The following is a 19,692-nucleotide window of genomic DNA, read 5'->3' on the forward strand; positions in this document are numbered from 1 at the left end:
GGGTGATCAAAAACCTGTTTACCACCACTCTTTTTAAAGGAAAGTTCCACCCTCTCGGATGTCTCTGTTCAAACAGAAAAATATTTTTCGCCCGACCGACTGACCCACTTTTTGACTAGAACCAAGGAATTTTTTACGAACGGCCTAGGCATGAAACAATGTGATGGTTCTTTTGACTAGCCAGTTTGTTTGTGGGTAGCACACGTGTAAATCCATGACTTAATATAGATAACAAAAGTAAGTTACCTGAATCTCCTTGTAGGCTATCAAGAACATCTGCAACAGAAAGATTGGCTGTATTCGTGAGTAACGATGGATTTCCCACAGTTGTTTGAGTATGACTTCGAGTAGTTGTTTTTGGCACTCTCTGTAAACAAAAGCCTTTGTTATGCCCCAGTGCATAGTAGTGAGATCTTGAGAAGCTTGATTTACAATACTCACAGTATTTTCTTTGGTCTTTCATATCAAAAGACGCCAACCAAAACCACAAAATCTCTGCAAGCTTTAAAGTAAATTACTAATGTTGTTGAGCACCCGATTCAATCAACCAGCAACATGGCAACATGTAGTATTGACTCGAGGTCTTTGTTTTCACTCGCGCCAACTGCAAAAACGTTCCGACCGCTTTCTGATCGTTGATTGGATAATTTTCGTTAAATTACATCATAATTTCACATTTCGGCCAATCAAGTTGATTGTGGGAATTGTGGGAAGGTTGGACAAATTGATATAACCGGCTTCCGTAAAACTTTGATAACAAAGCGCACACTTACTAAGAATTTTCAACACCGTACTTATTATCAAACGTGTATTCCATAGTGAAACCTGGGTGATTTGTTTCTCCAAAACCACGTTTTTTCAATTTACGTTCTTTTCAGTTTTGACTCGATCGAAGCTGTGTGATATTTGTTATTGGAAAAGTAAAAATTATTTAAATGTCGTCAAAACTTACTGTCAAGAAATCAAGACTATCCACAGCAATGAGAAACAAGCCACCAGGACGAAATTCAAACACTCGGATGAACCCTGACCGTTTATTTGCCGCTCAAAACATGGCTTCCTCGCCTTCTATTAAAAGGGCAAAGGTTTTGATGCCAGTCCACAATAATCAAACTTATGATCCAAAGGAATTTCAGGAAGAAAACGCCGAAAACATGGGTGAAAGGTATGTTAAGCTTTCTAGTTTTCCAATTTGGGTTGACTGAAGATAATTCTTTTTCAAGAAAAGATGTATTTATTATTTTGAGTCCAGTACTTGTCTCCAAAAATAGAAGCAAAATTAGGCCAAATCTTGCATATTTGAACAAAGTAGTCTTACTGCCAAGAATGTTTGCAAAAAAGCTCTAGGTAGAACGTTGAAATGTTAGGGTGGAAAGTTTACTTTTGAGTTGTTCTTAACTTCAAAATGCACATTACCGTAGAACCGCTCAACATTCCCAAAGGCTTTACTTTCCAAGGCGACAAAGCAAAAATAGTTAAAAAAATCTGGGGTTTTGAAGGAATTGGATTTCAAGTTTACCGTAAGATTGACCTTCCGATATGAGGTTGAATAATATAAATCTTTTTCTTTCTGTCTAAAATTAAACAATCTTATCTCCCTAATATTGCAAAATTGACTGCACAATATATTAGCGAATATAACAGGGCCGTTCCTCCATTAAGTTTAAAACGCCACAGGCCGTTTGGGCGATCATCAAAATTATGTTCTGTTCGGCGTCCATAAAACATCTTCAAATCCAGTCGGTTGGTCGGTAGTATATTTCGTTGGGTTTTTAACATTTAGTAAATCCCGATATATTGTCGGCAATCAACAAAATCTTTTGCAGCCATTTTTGAAATGTGCGCGCACATGTTAACCTTAAAAGCGGACCTTATTTTCAGCCCTCAGGGTATCGGCCCCATTGCGTCGCTGAATTTCGACTTAAAATTTTCAATAAGGGTGAATAAAAATCTTGAACAGGACTCAATGTGGGTTCAGTAAACAAAAACTTATAGCGAATGATGATTCAAAGAGGTGCTTGGCTATGAAAAATTATACCGACATTTTTCCGACTCAGGATTTATGTTTTGAAGGTGAGTCTGTTGGGTGACGCAAACAGAACATATTATTGATTGTTGCCTTGTTTTGAACAGTCGTAGCTCAAAAATATTGTACTGCAAATTAAATATTCTTTCTCGTGTAGGACGAAGGAAAATGATGACAACTTTTCAAAAAATCTCAAATAATGACAAATTTGTGTGGCAGGTTTTTGACTGTCCTTACGATAAACATTAGATTAATTTCCATCAGCTTTGACAGTCCAGCAAGGACATTATACTGATAATGTTTTACTTCCAAATCACATGATACTATTCTTATACTTTCAGCCTTGAAGTTGAAGATCGTGAGATTGAAGAAATTCTCCAACTGTCTACTGATCATATAAATACGAGAGGTGGTAGTGCAACAACGAAAAGTACCCCAAAGTCAAAGTCTTCCAGTAAATATGCAAACCTGCTAAGGTATTATTTTACTTTCTTGGTATAGGCTCTTTCCATTTCATTGGTAATTTTGCAAGCACTATTGGTAAATTCTTTTAGGGATGACATCCATACTTATGTTGCCACGGTGAACATGATATTGACGTTTAGGATGTAGAACCCTTTCCCTTTTTTGAATGTCAAGCAATATTTACCTTCACTATCGTTCGCTCATTGTTCCTAAATAAAGTTAGAAATTTTAATAAGGGAGATAATTTCTACACTTTTTTTCCAATTGTTCAATTCTGTAATCATAATCAATAGAATAACAATCTGAGACTGGGTTCTTTATTCTTTGCGCTTTCGTTTTTTTCGTCATCATTTTGCACTTTTAGAAGTCCATACCAAAACTAAGCCATATGTTATAAACAAAGGTCCTGAACAAAAAAGCCTAATCTTAGAACTGTTCATTTAGATCCCGCTATCTTGCATGAAACAAGTTTACTTTGTGTACCCTTTTCCTGATAATTTTTTGCTCTTACTCTTTCAGAACTGTGAAGAATAATCATGAAAAGAATGATGCAAGGTTCACTGTGCTGGAGAAGATAATAAAAGATCACGATGTAATCATTCAAGCTTTTCAAAAGCGAATGGATGACCTCGAGCAGATGGCAACTATTCCTGGTGAAGCTCAAGGAAGTGATGCTACAATACCTCCTGATCTTTCTGTAAATCAATTTTATTGTGCCTATGCTTAACCCTCACTAGTCTTAGCTGATCTTCTTCAAAGGCATTCTTTCCCACTATGTCAGGGTTGTTTAAAGCAATTGCCCTTTGTTGGACTTTTCCCAAAAATCTGCCATAACTTACCAAGGGGCACAATTCGTTCAACTTTCAGTAATGTTTGGTTTTTAATGGAAAATATAAAACAAAAAATAATGAAATAAATACAAAATATGTAGTCTTCTGTTAGTTTTAAATCTAGTTTCCTAATTTTTGTAGGACAAGGTGCGTAAAGCAGTCAAGGCCAAAATGGGGGAAGAAGATGAATGGAACTTCAATCTACGGTATTTATTTTTCATATTGTCATTATTTCTAAACCCAAGCAGGGTTAGAATCTTAAGTCCAAAACTAGTGTGACATGAGGCAATTTTCAACAAAAAACTCTGCTTATGCTGCTCACTAATTTTTGATAATTATTTTCTTCTGGCTCTGTACATCGTTTAAAATAATGTTGTCTCATTTCCGCCTTTTGGTTGAGGCCAGTAGATTAAGTTTTTTTAATGAAATAATAATTAGATTAATCTTCCTTTTACAGATTTGATGCCGGTGTGACAAAAAAAATTAACTCCCCTAAATAATGACTCCCCAGTCATAATAAACTAGTAAATAGTGACTCCCCACCTCAAAATAAACTAGTAAATGAAGACTCCCTAGAGTTGCTATTTCCTAGGAAATCTTGACCCCCTTTGGTTTAAAATGACTCCCCTCTATTATCTATGACAAAATTATTTAAAAATTCATTTGGCTATCCAGGCCTAACTCTACAGACCCCCGTAAGAGAAATACTCCATCTGAGGGAAGCATTTTCTTCAAGAATTTTTAGATTTGGCTCAAAATTTGTATACTGTATACTTCCCTCTTTGTAAGATCGTGTTACAAAATACTGGCGAGAAACCGAATGAGGAATAAACGTTTAAACTTCGTGTCTACCGACAATTACGTGAAAAATCTGTTCTGCGGAATACCATACATTCTGAAAATTCCTAAAGTCCCTTGAAGAATGAAAGAATTTCGGTGGGTGTCAACGACGAAAATCAGCTCTGCAAAAAATTCTTATTTCATAGCCTTGAACGAGAAAAGTAACGAATTAGCAAAATTTAGCATCTTAAAGCAATTCTCAAGAGGTTTAAAATCTAAAAAACAGGGGACAATAGAAATCAACGAGAGAATGCGCTTGTCACAGTGATCTTTTAGAAGAAATATTTACAGTAATCCCAATGTGATGAAAGTTAAATACAGTACGTCCATAAAAAATTAGTCCTCCGTCTTTGAAGTGGTATAGCTTTTCGAATTTTTGGCCAATTTTGAAAATTCTTCCACAGTGAGATGGAGCATTTATCAGGCTTTCCAAAAATATAACTTTTCAAAAAAAGCTTCACAGCATAAAGGAAAATCGAAGATTTAAGCAATGCTACAGTTCAGTGGCTCCGTAATCATCAATTAAATCTTTTGTCTATCTATCATTTTACATAAGAAATTATGCTTATAACCTTTTCATGTATTGTGCTAATAAATAAAGAGTTTTAAATAATTGTGCTATTATCACTGCATGAAATAAGACGTTTACGCATTTTATCATTTTTGTAAAGTTGATATTTACAAAAGGTTTACGCAGCGTAAATCTTCTATCTTCGCAAGTGTAAACTTGATGTGAAGTTTACGAATGCAGAAATATCACTTCTGCGCAATCTATATTTTAGAAAACTAAACTTTCGCAATAACACCTTCATTGCGGCATAATTTGCTTTTGTTTTGTATTTTAATGATGTTAAAAAGACGCGCGCTGCTATTATGAAATGTGTGAAAAACACCCACTTGTGAAAAAGTTCAACATAAAAGATTGTGTAGCGGTTCCTAGTAAACAAAATAAGTGACGAAGCCAACGGGGTGTGAAAAGTATGCATCAACATTTAAAGGTAGGTTGCTTCAATTTGATATCTATGAAATCGTTTGTATAATCAAAAAAGAAGATTTTTGATATAAAAATGTCCATCAAAATTATTTCTAAAAAGGCTCTGGAATCTTCGGAATTTCATGCTGTTAAACGTCTCTCAACTTTTTAACCAATCAAAATGAAGAATTTGAATAAAAGCTTTTTCTTCTCTCTCTCTGAAAAACTTATCAAATTTTGTGAGATTTTTGTTTTTGTGTTTGAAGAAGTGTGTGCTGCTAGAACTTAAAATTTTCATAGAAAACTGATTTTGATTTTTTGTATCTTTTTTAATATTCTTATGTATTTTCTTTTTTTAGATAAATATTGATGGAGTTGAAATGAATTACAAAACAGAATATAATCTTGCATCATCATAACTTCAAGGAAAATCACAATGCCTGGAATCACAAAAGCAAACCTTCGAGGAAGCGGTCTTCGAAACATGATGTTGGATTGACTTTCAATGAGAAATAAGACAAAACTAAAAGATCAAATGAATTTACAAACTTATTTGCGAATGGATGAATTCTACGAATTGACTTAATTTTTGATTATTCGAAAACTTTTATCAAGGTGGTTGAAATACTGCATTGGAAATCAATTGGTTGAACACTTTGCTGTCGTGACCTGTCATTTTTAACTGGTAGAAAACATTTACAATAGTAAAAAACTTTCAATAAACTATTGGAACATTAAAAAACTTAGTCAAACTTAACCAAAAAAAAATTTGGTACACAATTTTAATTAGTAACTGAGATAATTTTGGGTTGTAAGACCTTGAAATATTTTTGTAATTTTTGATAGTTTAAACTAAGTCATTTGAATAAATAAAACAGAACGTCTAATCGACTAGACTCAACGTCATTTCGCACTCAAATATCCGTCAAACAGACATCCAGAAAGACATCTCAGGGACGTCTGATAGGTCTTTCATTTCAGTACGTCTGTCAGAAGTCTTCGAGACGCCTGGCCAGGCGTCTTGTGGGAGGTCTTCCGAGATCATCTCGTGTCCACTGCATGTGTCTTCGCATCTCGCGAATACAGTTTCACCTGTTTTAAAGGATGCGTAAAACTCAACTTACTGCACTGTAAATATCACATATGCGCACTGACAGAAAAATAATTTTTACATTGTAAACATCGTATTTACAAATCAGTAAACTCCAAATTTACAACTGTTTGTAAAGATCGCATTTACAAATGCAGAAACTTCATATTGACTCGTTTGTAAACATCTAATTTACGCAAAGCAGGGAGTTCACTTTTAGACATTTAAAACAGAACTGAAACCTCGTATTTACGCAGAGTGTAAACCCGTTGTAAACATTATGTTTACAAAGGTTTGCGCTCGGGTTTACTGAGGTAAACGGAACTGCGTAAACTCCTTATTTCGTGCAGTGTATGAAAAAATTTACATGGTTCGATGCGGAATTTTACGAGGATTACAATGGTATAAAAATCGCAATGTAAAAGTTTTTGCCTGATTTAAAAAAAATCTAAAACTAAAAGCTTATAAAAGTTTTCTTTTGATAAGTCAAGTTAATTTATCGTTAAAATTGTTTAGTTAAAAACTTGATTTTTAAGTTTTAGAAATCTTTTTTGAGCAAAGTCTTTGTACTTTTGAATGGAGGGGAAGATTTCCTTTCTAACGGTATAAAATTTATGAAAAATTAATTTTTCTATCGAAGGCTATGGCACTTTTAAAACAGAGGACTAATTTCTCCTGGGCGTACTGTATAAATAAAAAGACAACTTTGGTAAAAACTGTAACAAACAGATCACACGGCTATAAAACAAAGGAACGTACAAAAGTTTTTCTTTAAGGACCTTAAAATGATACCTGGAAGATCTATTAGAAAGGCGAAGGAAGAATATCTTGCAAAGACATTCAAATACGAATGCTAAAGGGCCCTTATGTATGGATATATATAGTAAAGTAGTGTGAACAAACAATGACTACTTTGGGGGGGGGGGGTCATGATAAACTAGTTTATCTTGACTCCCTCAGCTTTTTTAAGGGGAGTCATTATTTACTAAGGGAGTCAATATTTCCTAGGAAATTTCTACTCTAGGGGAGTCATTATTTCCTATTTTATATTAACTGGGAGGGTCAACATTTACAGGGAGTTAAAATAATCCGCTACACCGGTGAGAACGTACGTTTTACAAAGAAAATCATTGATGAGATACTCCCGTTCAACGATTATCCAATGAAAGTTGTAAATAGTAAGAACTTAAATTGTTTTAGTTTTACTAGGAAATTTTCTTTTGGCACTTAGATAAAGTGGATAGAAAGTAAACAAAAACTATTCTACATTTAAGCCATTGGTGACCAAAAGAAAACCTTCATTTGTTTCAAAATATGGTATCTTTTCCTTTAGAGTCGTGCAATCGCTACTTCAATAATCTAAAGAGAGGCATCAAGGAGAAAGAAACCCTCACAGAAGAAGAATTGAAACTCAAAATTGTGAAAAATCGACGATATGGTAGACGAAATAAGTTAAACATTAATATAACATTCCCTAATTTTTAATTGCATACCAAGGTGATTATTTTCATTTTCCCAAGTATATTACTCCAAAGTGTAGAAAGTGAATTAATGCAGTCAAAAGCAACGCTCAGTCTGCCATGTAGCTGTCCTCTTTGGGTAAACATTTTAACGGGTCAATTACTTACGTATTTTTTTTTTTTTTTCATAACTAGGAGGCAATACGTCGACAAAAGTTGGCTGCCGCTTTCTTTGACGACCTCGACGAAGAAGAAAAGTAGATGATAAATTCCATATCTGGAGATGTCATCACGGACGAGGATTCGGACGTCGACGACAAAAGCATAAAAAATCTCACCCGTCGAAAACTTACCTGGCGCAGTGAAAAGTTTGAAAATCTTTTAAAACGGATCGAGCCGGAGCGGAGTGGCAAATTATTGTATCGTGTGGATGGTCCACCGTCGACGCGAGAGCCGTCGGAAAATTTACCACGCAGCCAATCGAAGAGACTGCCTCGTAAAATTTTTTATTTAACAGCATGGATTAACACATGTATTTCTTTTGTATATAACTAATATTTATAACATCAAATCATTATTATATTTTAACAAGAACACAATGTATATTTAACTAATATTTATAACATCAAATCATTATTATATTTTAACAATAACACAATGTACAAGTACAAAGAGGCGGCAGAAGATGCTAAGGCACGAAATCAAACCGAAAAAGATGGAGTCTGGAGAGTGCGGGGTTTTGCAAAAAACGGATTCGGTGTAAAGAAGATAAACGCCAAAGATCGGCAATAAACCAAACACGAAAAAAAGACGTAACAAAGAAGAAAGACGAACAAACTAACAAACGAAAAAACCTTAACATACTATATACTAATGCAGACCAACTAACTAAAATAAAGAGAAAAGAACTAAATGAAGTGATTTCAAAAGAACAACCCGATATCATTGCAATTTGTGAAGTAAAAACCGAAACATTCGAAAAAAGAACGTCTCATACAAGACTACCACATTGAAGGCTATTCCGAACCCTACGAAACAAATGCCTTAAATAATGTTGGACGTGGAATCATCGTTTTGACACATAAATCGATCAAAAATGTAGTCGAAGTGACACCCAATAGTGAATTTCAGGAGGTGGCTTACTGGAAATCAAACTCAAAGGAGCGGATTCTTTGCTTTTTGGATGTATGTATCGAAGTCCAACCAACACGCTAACATCAGCAAAAAACAATACAGCACTTAATCTTCTTCTGAAGGAAATAGCAATGAATAAGAAATACAGTCATAAGTGTATCGTCGGTGACTTCAACTATAAAGATATCAATTGGGAAAACTGGTCAACTCCTCACGATGACACGAAGGAAAACGAACAATTTCTCGAAGCTTTAAGAGACTCCTTCTTTTACCAACACGTCGATGAACCAACAAGAGCTAGAGGTACCGATACGCCATCAATTATTGACCTGATTCTGACAAATGAAGAAAGCCAGGTTAGCAACATAACCTATCTTTCACCACTTCATAAAAGTGATCACAGTGTTCTATCATTTACGTTCGAATGTTACCTTGAAACAGAATGCATTATTGAAAACTATAACTACAATAAGGCAGATTTTGAAGCAATGAAAGGACATCTTGAGAACTCTGACTGGGTTACAGGTTTCCATCAAAAAGCAGAAAATGCAAACGTAAATGATTGCTGGAAGATGTTGCGAGATAAATTATTCGAGCTTAGGAATCGGTACGTTCCTCGTACGAAGGGGAAACATGCCTACGGAAAAAAGGGAAGTTTTGCAATCGATCAAGATATTCAACAAAGCTTAAAAGAAAAACGTCGCCTTCATCGCAAATGGATAAGATCAATAGGTACAACTTCGGAACAGAGAAATAGAGCTATTTACGCTACTGCGCGAAACAAGGTTACAGGAAAGATCAGACGAGAAAGAAGAACACTAGAAGAACGAATTTGTGGTCAAGCAAAAAGAAGCCCTAAGAAGTTTTGGAAGCATATCCGGAACTCAATGAAGACCAAAACGGGAATTTCCCCTCTTCTCCTTGATCCAAATGATAAATCATCACTTCGTTTTACTGATGAGAATAAAGCTGACATCCTACAGGATCAGTTTTGCAGTGTTTTTACGAATGAACCTGCTGGATCACTACCTGAGTTTCCATCACGAACAGACACATATGTAGCATTCGATCTAACAATCGACATGATCAAAAAGGAACTGAAAGATTTGAATCCTAATAAATCGCTAGGACCTGATGAGATTCACCCAGTCATGCTGAAAAAGCTGGCCTTTTACATAGCCGGTCCTTTACATACTATCATGGCCAAGTCCTTCGTAGAAAGTAAACTACCTGATGATTGGAAGACTGCACATGTGTCCCCGATCTACAAGAAAGGAAAAAAGAACCTTGCAGAAAATTACAGGCCCATTAGTTTAACATCAGTTGCGTGTAGAGTAATGGAAAGAATCCTAAAGAAACAAATAATGGAACACCTCACGAATGAGAAATTGTTATCAACCAAACAACATGGGTTCATGGGTAAACGATCGACAGTGACACAACTACTTCACTACTTAGACAAATGTGCAGACTCGATATCCAATGATAAGGTTGTTGACGTAATCTATTTCGACTTCGCAAAGGCATTTGACACCGTTCCACATTTCAGATTACTAAGAAAACTCGAAGCGTATGGTATCAGAGGAAGGGTACTTGGTTGGATGAAAGCATTTTTGTCCGATCGTTACCAATATGTGAAGGTCAATGGAAAGTTATCTAAGAAATGCCAGGTGCAAAGTGGTGTACCACAAGGAAGTGTCTTAGGTCCACTCCTTTTCGTTATTTACATCAATGATCTAGCTGAAGTTACCAACTCAGAAATGTTTCTCTTTGCCGATGACACAAAGCTTGTTGAAGAAATAAATAACGCTGAAGATGCAATTAGACTTCAGCACGATATCGAGGCAATGGAAAAGTGGTCTGGTGACTGGTTGTTGAAATTCCATCCTGACAAGTGCCACGTGCTGTCACTAGGGAAATTCTGGAACATTCAACATGCACATCCTTACGAGATCGCTGGCTCTGTCCTAGAACATGTTGATCAAGAGAAGGATCTTGGAGTGATTATTGATAGTGAATTGAATTTCGAAGAACACATCTACACCAAGATCAAGAAGGCTAACTCGATCGTTGGATTGATTAATAGAAGCTTCGACTTCCTTTCTCCCGAGATGCTCCGCACACTTTTCATTGCATTTGTGAGACCTCACCTTGAGTACGCGCAAGCTGTTTGGTCTCCACGACTGATCAAACACTCTGATGCAATTGAAAGTGTCCAACGTAGGGCCACAAGACTTGTCGGTGGTTATAGAAACCATTCATATGAAGAACGTTTACAAGTCATGAACCTACCCAGCCTCAAGATCCGGCGTAAAATCGGGGACATGGTGGAAGTATATAAACATCTTAATGTCTATGATAAATCTTCCCTATGTCAGAAACTCGTTCTTCGAAATCGACCTCAACGTAAGCACAATCTCGAATTAAAGAGGAATTTCGCTGAAGACGGCATTAGAGGATACCAAACGAATTCACTTTACTATAGAAGCATTGATACTTGGAACAGTTTGGCAACCAATGTTGTAAATGCACCGTCCGTAGGGAAATTCAAACTAGAATTGACAAACGAATGGAAAGATAAAATCTATAAATTGTAAAGATGTAAGATTGTTTCATAGAGGTCAATAGACCTGAGAAATACACTTCTATAAATTAAATTAAATGTATATAACTAATATTTACAACTTTTTTAAAATAAGATCAACTAAAGATATATCTAAAAATGACATAATATTCAAACGTTTCTCGTGTTACATTGTGTGAAAAAACTCATCTTACATACTTTAGTAAACTTTCTTTTCCGCATAAAATTGCCTAATCAAGAGAGCCGACAGTAATCCAAATTAAATATGGTCACGTGAAGATTAGTTTTTCTATTGGTCATTTTCACTGCAAATTTATACCTTTAAAACAAAGATATCCGTACTCCGCTATCATTAGCTTGAAAAGTTATTAGAACTGAGGAAAACTCCTAATATCAGAAAATATCATAAGTTTTCCGGCGAAATAGAGTATTTTATCCGTAATGTTCCCCAAAATCGGATAACTCCGGTTATCTTACATCTACGGAAAAACCCGGAAACTTAAAGTTAAACGACATCGGGAAACTCAATTCAAATATTTCCGAAGATGGAAAACTCGGTTAAGTCACGTCGGATAACTTCACCAAATATTTCTGAAGTTGTAAAACTTGGTTAGGCGACATCGGATAACTTTGTCAAATATTTCCGAAGATGGAAAACTCGGTTAAGTCACGTCGGATAACTTCGTCAAATATTTCCGAAGTTGTAAAACTCGGTTAGGCGACATCGGATAACTTCGTCGATACGTGACACGCAAAACACGCTTGTTTTTTCCGCTTTATTTCGCTATTTTTCCTGGATAAAGCGCTTAAAATCAATCGAAGCTTAAGGAAACGGTTAACAAATACAATAATGACCGGCTTTTTTCGGGCTGTACTGAAAATATTGCCCTCGGTCAACGCAACAACCTCGCAAGCTCGGTCGTTACTTGACCTCGGGCAATATTTCTCAGTACAGCCCTCACTAACCGGTCATTATTGTATTATAGTCACCTACATGAGGTTGTTCTTGTTGAGCTTGTCATGATGGAGGCAGATAGAAAAGACAATTGAGACTGTCAGCTTTATGCTAGAAAAACTAGTATATTCGATAGTAAAAACGTTATGCGTAGCTAATCTACCATTATGGAAAATGACATAATAAAATTCGGAACAAAAAGCAAATAAGACAAATGATAGCTAAAAACATAATAAAAATATCAATACTCCCTCTTGAGGATTACTTTCATTTTTGTTTACTGTCCGAAAAGAAATTGTCCGAATTTGACTAGGAGATGTCTTTTTGGTGGTTTGGTGAAGACATCTGCAACATTGTCATCAGATGGTGCATAATCAATAACTACATTTCCATTCGAATAGACTTCTCGAATAAAGTGGTAACGAATATCAATGTGTTTCGATTTAGAATGTTTAACAGGGTTCTTAAACAATGACAATGCTTCTTGATTGTCGTTCTTGATGATGGTTGGTTGTAAATCGTGCTCAGTCAGTTCATTTAGAAGACGAGCAAGATAGATGGTTTCTTGACATGTGATTGACAACGAAACGTATTCGGCTTCACAAGTCGATAGTGCAACGGAGGTTTGCTTCTTGGATTTCCAACTGATTGGTGGACCATGTTCAGTGAGGCTAATGTGATAACCAGTGATACTACGACGGTCATCAGTTGAAGACGCAGAATGCATGGATTCGAAGGTTGAACTGCGATTTTCGGTGTAGATTGGGGTTTACAGTCCAATAGATTAAAAGTTTTTAAAACAGCTTCAAGGTAATGTGATTGCGACATGGTGTTGAATTCCTCTGTCTGTTTGAAGTTGATACCGAGGAAGGTAGATAGTTGTCCGAGGTCTTTCATCTTAAATTTTGATGAGAATGTCGTCTACCCAAACGAGTAGGATGACGGTTCCACCCTGTTGAAAATAGATGCATGGGTCTGCTGATGATTGCTTGAAGGATAGTTCGTTAATGAGATAATCGTGTACAAGAGTGTGCCAATTACGACCGCTCTGTTTTAATCCCTAAAGCGACTTGTTCAACTTCCACACTTTATTGACGGGTTCATATCCTTCCGGTGGAGTAACATATACGTCCTCATTGATTGGAGCGTGAAGGTAAGCACTCTTGACATCCATTTGATGGAGTACTAGATCGTTCTGTATGGCAATTTGCATTATGGTACGGACTGATTCCATGCGGGCTGTCGGAGAGAACGTTTCGGTATAATCAATCCCTTGGATCTGAGAATATCCCTTGGCAACGAATCTGGCTTTGTAGATTGGAGAGTCTGGATTTCTGATTGTGATAAACCCATTTTCCACCAACAATTGATTTGTTCTCAGGCGGTTCGGTTAACGTGTAGGTGTTGTTGAGTTGTAACGATTTAATTTCATCGTCCATTGCGGCTGCCCATTTTTGCGAATCTGAGCTGGTCATGGCTTCCTGGTAAGTAAGCGGGGCATTCACCAGGTAGCAAAAATCAATGTGGTTGATGGAATCGCTGTCCTCTTTCACGTCTGCATCTTTCATTTGTTGTTGACGGCTCCTCAATGGATAGCTTTTACGTTGCTCTGGACTGACTACTGGCTTGGATGGTTCTGTCTCTGTCTTAACTTCTTGCTCCTCAGGTTCAGTTGGAGGCAAGAGTACATCTGATTCCGGTTTAGTTTCAAACTTATCGGTGAACTTTACGAGTCGAGTCGCGTTTGTCTGGGTGATAGACGAGGTATGATGGGCTGTCACGATCGTACCCAACAAAATAACCATAACCCTTTTTGCATCGAAGGTCTAGTTTCTTTGGGTCATGGATGAGAGGGTAGCAAACACTTCCGAATAGATGCATCTTCGAGATGTCGGGTTTCCTTCCAGTGATTACGCTGTACAGTGTAGTTTTCAATCTTTGCACATAGCAACGGTTTCGAATATGTGTGGCGGTTAGGACAGCGTAAGTCCATAGTGACTTTGGTAGGTTGGCTTCGATTAACAAAGATCTTGCCATCTCGAAAAGTGTTCTCCAGTTTCGTTCTGCTGTCCCATTTTGGTGTGGCGAGTAGGGTGATGTCAATTCATGTTTGATATTGTACTTTAACAAAAGTGCTTTGAATTCAGCTGATATATATATATGATATATGATATATGATATATGGGGGAGTGCCATTGTCACTACGTAGACGATCGGTATCTCCTTGGGCGACTCCTTCTAGCTTTTTGACGTCTGAAAGGTTGCAATGACCTAGAAGTTTGTGCCATGTCTTGAGCGATTCAGTTCTGGTATCGGATATTGATGTCTTACAGAGGTAGTACAATCGACCATGTTGCTCGATCGGGAATGTGGTACCATCAGTGGTAATAAGTTCAGCATGATCACCTTCAAAGTTCAATTTTGTTCCTTTCTTTGTTGCTGCTTGGACTGAGAAAATGCATTGTGGAAATGAAGGTACATACAATACATTGTCTAATTTTGCATTAACGACTTTTCCAGTGGAAGATAATAAAGAAATTGACACTGTTCCTTTTTTCTTTGCTAGGTTGTTAGATCTGGAACCATCAGCAAGTTCGATGAAATGTTGGTCTGGTTTGAAAGTTGTATCAATGTCAATAAAGTTTGAGTCTGTGTTCACAATGTGGGTGGTTGCATCACAATCAACTAGAAATTTGTCTGATGAAGTTTTTAAAAGCAGTTTGTTGCTATCCTCAACTGTGAATACAAATGAATGTCCTTCTGATATGTCCGAAACGGTTTTAGCTGTGTGTTGTTGTTTTTGTTTTCGACATGTCTCGTTCGAATGGGAATTAGTTTTGTGGTACGAGCAATACGGTTTGTCGTATTTTGCTTTTTGGGTTTGCGACAGTCGGTTGATTTGTGGCCAGCAGCACCACAATTAAAGCATGTGAGTTTCTTGGTACGATAGGAGTCTGTCTTCATGATATTATCACCTTCAGTTGAGTCAGGACGTTTGTTACGAGTCTGTTCTGTATCCTCTAAGTTCTTGAGGGCTTGTTTGAATTTTTGAAAATCTTGCACTACGTCCTCTGATTGGGTAGTAACGGCTATAAAGGATTTGTATTGATCTGGGAGTCCTTTTACAACCATGGCCACAAGAAGGCCATCACTCACGGTTTCCTTGGCGGTACGTAGGGCATTTGCAGCTGACTCAGCTCGTAAGATGTAGTCAGTGATTGATTCATTGTTTCGTTTGATCAAAGAGGTTAACTGAGTGTACAAAGTTATTATCCTCGGTTTGCCTGAAGCAGCATAATGTTCCTTGAGGATTTTGAATGCAAGTCTACCATTGTCTCTTGCATCTCTCATAATAAGTGAAATGGAACGTTCGTCTAAGAATTGGATGAGTTCAGAGAAAGCTAATTCGTTTTTCTCAGCTGTAATTTCATCTTCAGAAACGAAAACATGTTTCAGTTTACGAATGTTCATGTATCCTAAGAACTTCACCTCCCACAGCTCAAATTTTCTTTCATCTCCATCGAAAGCAATGTTCTGCCAAAGATTGTTCGCACTGGGCCCATAACCTGTTGAGCTTGTCATGATGGAGGCAGATAGAAAAGACAATTGAGACTGTCAGCTTTATGCTAGAAAAACTAGTATATTCGATAGTAAAAACGTTATGCGTAGCTAATCTACCATTATGGAAAATGGCATAATAAAATACGGAACAAAAAGCAAATAAGACAAATAATAGCTAAAAACATAATAAAAATATCAACAGTTCTTATGCCTCGCTGGGCTGCGAAGCTACCTCGTGGACTTGGGCTGGGCAATGATACTTCCACAGCCAAGAGTGATTCGTCTTTTTTGTCTGGCCTTGCGAGTAACAATAAGGGTCCAGCCATCATGTCTCATCTCTTCTCCGGTTTGGAGATTTGTCGCATGTTCAATTCTCGGAAAGGATGTCAGAAGTCTCCTTGCAAGTTTGCTCATGCTTGTAACCGAAAGGTTTGTTCACAGGTTTGCGGAAAATCTCACCCAAGGTTTCCTTCATACTGTGGGCGAGGGTGGCTCTCAATGACTCCTTTTCATTAAACCTGCTCCATCTCCGCTTGACTCTGCAGTTTGGGACAAAGAACTCCTGAATGATCCAGACCGTCAATTTCTATTTGACGGGGTGGTCAATGAGTTTCAATTGCTCCCAGCAGATGCGACAATCAGCCCTGCGGAGATGGACAACTACAATTCTGCAGTTGGCCCGGGTTCCAAAGAAAAAGTTGAAGCTACTATTTTGGAGGAACTCTCGGCTGGAAATTATATTTCAGCGAATGAAAAACCTGTTATTATCAGTGCACTTGGAGCAGTTCCAAAGCCTGATTCAGAGGATCTCCGTTTGATCCACGACTGTTCGATGCCCCACGGTTTGGGTGTCAGTTCTTATATTGATATTGAGAAACAATCTTTTCAGACCCTAGATGACGCCTGTCGGTTGATAGGGGAAAATTTCTTTATCGCCAAGATAGATTTGAGACACGCGTACAGATCTGTCCCTGTCCACCCTGCTAACCATGCTGCTCTTGGTTTGAAGTGGAAATTTAGTGGGGATGAGCACTACACGTATCTAAAAGACACACGTCTCCCTTTTGGAGCACGCAGCGCACCTGGTATATTTCATCGTTTGACCCAGAGTGTTCGGCGCATGATGCAGAGAAGAGGCTTTCCTTTGATCATTGTATATCTTGATGATTTCCTGGTCATTGGTCGGACTCGGCAGGAATGCCAAGCTGCTTTTGATACCCTTCACTCACTCCTGATATCCCTAGGTTTCACTATCAGTCCTTCTAAGCTTGTTTCACCTTGCCAGAAACTTGTGTTTCTTGGTGTTGAGATTAATACTACAATATTGACTCTCGCACTTCCTGCCAGAAAGCTAGGTGACCTGAGAGACGTCCTGATGTCTTTTCAGTCCCAAGCTCGTGCATCTAAAAGACAGTTACAACAGCTGGCTGGCCGTCTCAGTTGGGCCTGCAAAGTCATTTATGGCGGCAGGACCTTCTTGCGTCGGATCTTGGACCTTATGGGTTCCTTGCAAAAGCAGTCATCCAAGTGTCTGCTCAGTGAGGAATTTTTTAAGGACATATCTTGGTGGCTGGATTTTCTTGACGTTTTTAACGGTCAGTGCTCATTCCATGACATGCGGCCTGTGACTACCATCCACACAAGACATGCCTGCAAGATAGGTATTGGAGCAGTGTTTGAGAACGACTGGTTTTATTCCAACTTGTTAATTGATGCCCCTGCTTTAGCAGGTTTGCACATCAATTACAAGGAGGCTCTTTGCATTGTGTTTGCCTTAGAACGATGGGCTCCTTACTTGTGTAATAAGGTAGTCCATATTTACTGTGACAACACGGCTGCAGTGGGTATGCTAAACAAAGGATCATCTCGAAACCCGCTCATGATGACTTACCTCAGGCGTCTGTTCTGGTGTTCTGCCACATATAACTTTCGCCTCAAAGTTTTCCATGTCCCGAGGGTCCTGAATGTTGTTGCTGATTATGTCTCTCGATTGCACGAACACAAACATCTTGCGGCTTTTCTCCAGTATCTTTGTGACCACTTTTATCAGTTTGCTTTATCTGATGACATTGTCTGGCACATGTCTGAGAACTGTTTCTTGTTTCTTCTTGGTTTGTAATGGGTCTGGCTCATGCTTTCACTCTGCCTTTTAGACTTTGCGTCTTCACTGCTGGCAGATGTGCAGTTCTATCGTGAAGCCACCTATGCTGTCAATACCCGCAAGGCCTACCGTACGCACCATAGGGTCTATCTTCAGTTTTGTCATATGCTTGACATTCAAACAGCTCCGGCTGACTGCATTCACATCTGCATGTATGCTGCCTACCTTGCTAGGTTCCTGTTGCCGCAGTCTGTTTGTGTTTATTTGAATTTTGTTGGTCTGCTGTACCGTGAGATGGGTTTCCCGAACCCTCTTCTTGACAACTGGTTCCTTTCCTCTGTACTCAAGGGTATCAAGCGTTCCAAGGGTATCCCTCCCGTTCCCAAGCTCCCCACCACAGTGGATATCCTTTCCTTCATTCACTCCCAGCTCAACCTTCTGGATAGCAAGCAGGCTTCTTTTTGGGCTTTGTGTCTTGTTTCCTTCTTTGGGCTTTTCCGGAAGAGACACCTTTTGCCGGTTCCCAGAGGGAATATTCCCCGGTCACCTTTCTCACCAGGTCTGACTTCACTTTTGTGGGTTCAGGGGTTCACATCAAGGTGAGATGGAGTAAGACCATCTTCGGACCAGTTCGGTCAGCGTACTCTTACTATACCGCTGGTGGCCATACCCTCTTCCCACCTTTGTCCTGTTTCGGCTGTTTCTCGTGCCTTCTCCCTCACCCCTGGGGCACTCCCATCTGATCAAGCCTTTTGTTGGAGAGATTCTCATCTTGGGTCGAATAGGATTTTTATCTACCGGGATTTCATGCGCATCCTTCAGGCTCACCTGTCTCGTTCTGGGCTTTCACACCGTCAATATGGGTCACACTCATTCAGACGTGGTGGGGCCACCTTTGCATTAGAGGCTGGTGTCCCTCTTGACTCTATTGCAATCATGGGTGATTGGAAGTCCGATGCGATGTATCTTTACTTACACATGCCCTTGTCGCAGCGTTTGCATGCCCAGCGTTCTATTTCTTCACATATTTCAACTTTAACCTAACACCTACCTTCACATTGGATTTGGACATTTTTATTTTATTCTAGTTCCTGTACATATTTTGTCTGTGCCGTTTTCACTGTTTATTTCAAGAACTGAAAATACCATGTAGATATTCTGTGTGCCTTTCTGCTCTCCCCCCTTTTCGACCACTTGTGATTAAGGTTCTGATATATGTTTGTATATCAGAGTTTAGATGCAAATGGTTTGTTTTGATATATATCCGGACTCTTGGGACAGCCTCACTTTCATGCGTATTTAAGGCCTCAGTTCTTCTACATGGACCTTTTTCAGTTCTTCATTTGCCTAGTGCTGACTGCTGTATTTTTGCTCCACCACCCTCCCCAGCATCTTTTGGGAAGCTTCTTTTTTTTCTTTTTTATGATCAGCGTATATGGTTTTAGTGATGCCCTTTTTTGTCAATGTCAGTTTATATTTCAGTATTTACTCGTGTTTTTGTTATTAGTTTGTATTTTTATGCTGTATTATTTCATATGTTTGTGATTTGTCCTTTTAAGCTTAGCTGTGTACTCATTTTTATTTTATTCTAGTTCCTGTACATATTTTGTCTGTGCCGTTTTCACTGTTTATTTCAAGAACTGAAAATACCATGTAGATATTCTGTGTGCCTT

General features: G+C 38.2%; 3 protein-coding genes across 3 annotated transcripts; 2 read left to right on the top strand and 1 right to left on the bottom strand.

Annotated features, from left to right (window-relative positions):
* Positions 1–829: 829 nt before the first annotated feature.
* Positions 830–7,945, top strand: LOC136812851 (uncharacterized). The gene is made up of 7 exons (XM_067069378.1): positions 830–1,165; positions 2,368–2,502; positions 3,011–3,188; positions 3,463–3,527; positions 3,779–3,789; positions 7,558–7,643; positions 7,880–7,945. The coding sequence occupies exons 1-7, from the start codon at positions 936–938 to the stop codon at positions 7,943–7,945; spliced, it is 771 nt and encodes a 256-aa protein (XP_066925479.1). The 5' UTR covers positions 830–935.
* Positions 7,946–13,622: 5,677 nt separating this feature from the next.
* On the bottom strand, positions 13,623–15,939 carry LOC136812853 (uncharacterized). The gene is made up of 4 exons (XM_067069379.1): positions 15,204–15,939; positions 14,689–15,093; positions 14,272–14,504; positions 13,623–14,105 (listed from the first exon to the last, which is right to left on the bottom strand). Exons 1-4 carry the CDS (start codon positions 15,937–15,939, stop codon positions 13,623–13,625), a joined length of 1,857 nt encoding a protein of 618 aa, XP_066925480.1.
* Positions 15,940–16,570: 631 nt separating this feature from the next.
* On the top strand, positions 16,571–18,037 carry LOC136812854 (uncharacterized). Its single transcript, XM_067069380.1, has one exon. It carries the CDS (start codon positions 16,571–16,573, stop codon positions 18,035–18,037), a length of 1,467 nt encoding a protein of 488 aa, XP_066925481.1.
* The last annotated feature ends 1,655 nt before the right edge of the window (positions 18,038–19,692 follow it).

Source organism: Clytia hemisphaerica, unplaced genomic scaffold (assembly GCF_902728285.1).
Source record: "Clytia hemisphaerica strain Z4C2 unplaced genomic scaffold, Clytia hemisphaerica genome assembly, whole genome shotgun sequence".
Taxonomy (NCBI): Eukaryota; Metazoa; Cnidaria; class Hydrozoa; order Leptothecata; family Clytiidae; genus Clytia; species Clytia hemisphaerica.